Raw genomic sequence first — 3,407 nt, forward strand, 5'->3', positions numbered from 1 at the left:
CTATACCTTTATATAAAAATTAAAAGATAAATAAGACATGGTAGATTTATAGGTTGCCGATTGTATATACCCCATTAAAAAACTAAAAATATTAGACTTAATATTTGTTTACTGAAGAGTCATTTCTCTTTATTATTCGCGACTGTTTGCCTTGACTCATTATAAATTCGCATCCACAGGCTTCAATACAACCATGCTCTTTGTGCTCTCGTTTCTCAAGCTTCGTCCTCATCATCTTTTCAACAGCGAACTCTGTAAGTTTCTTCATCTGAGTGTTAACTTGGTGCTTAGCATCAGTCCATATATATGTAGTTACATATACACATCACTACATTTTACTCACTCTAAGTAATAAAATGTTTCTGCCAGTTAATTATTAAGTACATTCTGCATCATGATTATTGAGGATGTTCAGGAGTTTGCTTCTGCTTTAACACTTGTTTTAGTTGGGAAGACGGGGAATGGGAAAAGTGCGACGGGAAATAGCATCCTTGGGACTAAGGGTTTCGTATCGAGGCGAAGCTCATCGGGTGTTACAATGAAATCTGAGTCGAAGACTTCAAAACTTGCAGATGGTCGTTTGGTTAACGTTATTGATACTCCGGGTACTGATGTTAATTAAACAAGTTTCTTTAATGTGCATACAAGAGTAAAAATTTAACAATATTCACCATGCTCTTAGTTTTTTTTATTTTATTTGTATACTGAAGTTTTCAATTTAAATGAAGTGATTGACATTTGCAGGATTGTTTGATTCATCTGTTGATCCTGAATTTATTCGGAATGAAATTGTGAGTTGCATCCATATGGCCAGGGAAGGTATTCATGCTGTTCTAGTAGTTTTCTCGGTATGCAGTCGGTTTTCGGAGGAGGAACGTGCCGTAATATCTGGGTTGGTTGATTTGTTTGGGAGCAAGATTTATGAATATATGATCATTGTTTTCACTATTGGGGATGAACTTGAAGAAGACGAAAAAAGTTTGGAAGATTTCTTATCTGGGTGTTCAGGACCGTTGAAGGTAGAGTTGGTTATCTAGCACATACATGCATGGAACTTCGCCTAATTTTTTGTTTATTAGCACCTTTTGTAAGTTTGTTGTATATTTTTTTGTTTCAGGAAATCCTTGGACTCTGCGGAAATCGTTGCGTTCTTTTTGATAACAGAAGTAAAGATGAAACAAAAAAGTTCAGCCAGGTGCAACAACTTGTATCATGTGTAAACATGGTGTTAGGGAACAATGACGGCCAGCCTTATACAACTGAAATCTTTGCTATGTTTAAGGTTAACTAACTCGTGTTCATTACCATTTTAAAAACTTCATTAATAATGGCAAGATCTTTTAATTGTCACCCTTAAATACTTATATTGCTGCAGGAGTTCCCGGAAAGAGATTCATTAATGTTGGCGGACAAGCAGCTCTTGAAACCAATAATAGAACTGGTATGTTAATCTTAGTGAAACATTAAAATACTAATGCTAGTAAATCATACTTTTCTTTTATTGGTGGTGCATGAGTTAATACCTAATGTTAGATAATGTTTGCTGAAAATTCTGGTTATTGATTTATGTTAAGAGATAAGTTTATATTTTTACCAATGATTCTTGAATAGTTTTAGACGTGCAATTTTTTTTAACTAATATCCTTGTTATGCATGAAGTAAATATTATCAGATCAAGATTTTGGCACATGAGTTTTTTTTTTGTTTTACAGCTTGAATCAAAGTTCATGGAAATGGAGCTGAAGCTCAAAAAACAATTGGAAGAAGAGCAAGCTGCTCGAGTGAAAGCCGAATTGAAAGCTAGTGAGGAGAAAAGGAAATCCGACGAGGATATTAAAGGATTAAAAGATGATTTAGCGAGGGCACATGAAGATTTGCAACACTGGCGTTGTGTTATCATGTGATTCAACTTAACAAAGATGAGCTAAATTAGTATCAAGTTGTTTCTGTATTTTGGAAGTCATGTGTCTTTTTAAGAACGCTTTGGACTTGATTTATCTGAAAACGACTAATCTATGTTGTATGCTGTTTTTGCCTTTTGACTTGAATTCTACCAATATAAAACGGTTAAAAATATTTATTAATATTTGCATCCAACATTAATATTTTTAACAAATTTGTTTTTTCCTTAATTCGTAAAAATATTGGAGTAACCGTTAGTATCTATATCATATTTTAAATGCATCATACAAAAGTGTCACAAATTTAAGGAGTCAGTTTAGTCTTTTATGTACAATAATCTACATATTAGTTGTATTTTTGTCACTTCATTTTAACCGACTGTTATTCAATGAATACTATTGGAGAGGATATTCCATATAACTTATAACTAGAGAAGATATTTTGTATAGCTGATTTATATTGCATAATGGCATGATGATCATGCCTAAATTAGAGCTGTGTTATGATTATTTATATGATTTTAAATCAATGAGAAAGACAAGGAAACTATTCCATCATCATCATCGTACTCAGTATATCCCACCAATAGCAAAGTTATAGTAGGGTCTGAGGAGGGTAAGATGTAGACAGCCTTACCTCTATCCCATAAGGATAGAGAGGCTGCTTCCGGTGAGACCCCCGGCTCGATAGTAGTTTTGCATCAAGCCTTGGACATAAGGCACATAGCACTCAATCATCGGGACACCGGCTGATCGGTGCATGTACCCTTGTCTTTCAGTTATCAACGCCACTACATGATGCCTGATTAACCTTCCGTCACTTTTAACGTTATTTTCACGAGATTAGTAAAATAACGTCAAAATTAGTGCAATTTCACTTTTGCCCACCCGAGGGTTCACACATATATACATCATATGTGCGCACCGCAAGCAGGGCTAAGGAAACTATTCCATAATCTTCCAATTCTATCATGGTATCATACCACTAAAACCCTAGCGCCGTTCATCTTGTAGTTCGGCATCTTTCTTCTCCTTCGATCCTACTACTTGTGCTTTATATCAGTCATATTCATGGCGGCTATACACCCTGCTCTCATAGTAAATAACATTCGCAACTTCGTCCCCGTTATACTACATCTTGAAACCGGTCAATACACCTCATGGTCGAATTATTTATGATCCATTGTACGGTCTATGAGGTACTTGACCACATCCTACCCTCTGCAGCTACCCCATCTTCATGATCTTCTTCTACGGCAGACAAAGAAAAAGAAAAAGATAAAACTTCAATTGTTGTCCTAGCCTTTAGGGATCGGTTAGATGCCGTGGTAAAGCATTGTATCCGTGACACAATTTCTCACAATCTTTTGATGAATGTTATTAAACCGAAAGCCACTGCAAAAGAAACATGGGATGCCATTGCTCAGCTCTTCTAAGACAATCAAGCATCTCGAGATATGGGGTCGAAAACCCGTTTCACCAACACTAAACTTGAATCTTTTTCCA

General features: G+C 35.6%; 1 protein-coding gene across 1 annotated transcript; it reads left to right on the top strand.

Moving 5' to 3' along the window:
- Positions 1-394: 394 nt before the first annotated feature.
- LOC143580124 (immune-associated nucleotide-binding protein 9-like) lies at positions 395-1,904 on the top strand. Its single transcript, XM_077063242.1, has 5 exons — positions 395-605; positions 745-1,019; positions 1,118-1,282; positions 1,376-1,441; positions 1,713-1,904. Exons 1-5 carry the CDS (start codon positions 395-397, stop codon positions 1,902-1,904), a joined length of 909 nt encoding a protein of 302 aa, XP_076919357.1.
- Positions 1,905-3,407: the final 1,503 nt, after the last annotated feature.

The sequence above is a fragment of the Bidens hawaiensis genome, unplaced genomic scaffold (assembly GCF_021521415.1).
Source record: "Bidens hawaiensis isolate Kalapana, Puna unplaced genomic scaffold, B.hawaiensis_p1.1 tig00030247_1, whole genome shotgun sequence".
Taxonomy (NCBI): domain Eukaryota; kingdom Viridiplantae; phylum Streptophyta; class Magnoliopsida; order Asterales; family Asteraceae; genus Bidens; species Bidens hawaiensis.

Coding starts and splice junctions, on each gene's coding strand:
- LOC143580124 (XM_077063242.1), top strand. CDS start 395: ATGATTATTGAGGATGTTCAGGAGTTTGCTTCTGCTTTAACACTTGTT. Junction 606..744: donor TAACGTTATTGATACTCCGG/GTACTGATGTTA, acceptor TGACATTTGCAG/GATTGTTTGATTCATCTGTT. Junction 1,020..1,117: donor GGTGTTCAGGACCGTTGAAG/GTAGAGTTGGTT, acceptor TTTTTGTTTCAG/GAAATCCTTGGACTCTGCGG.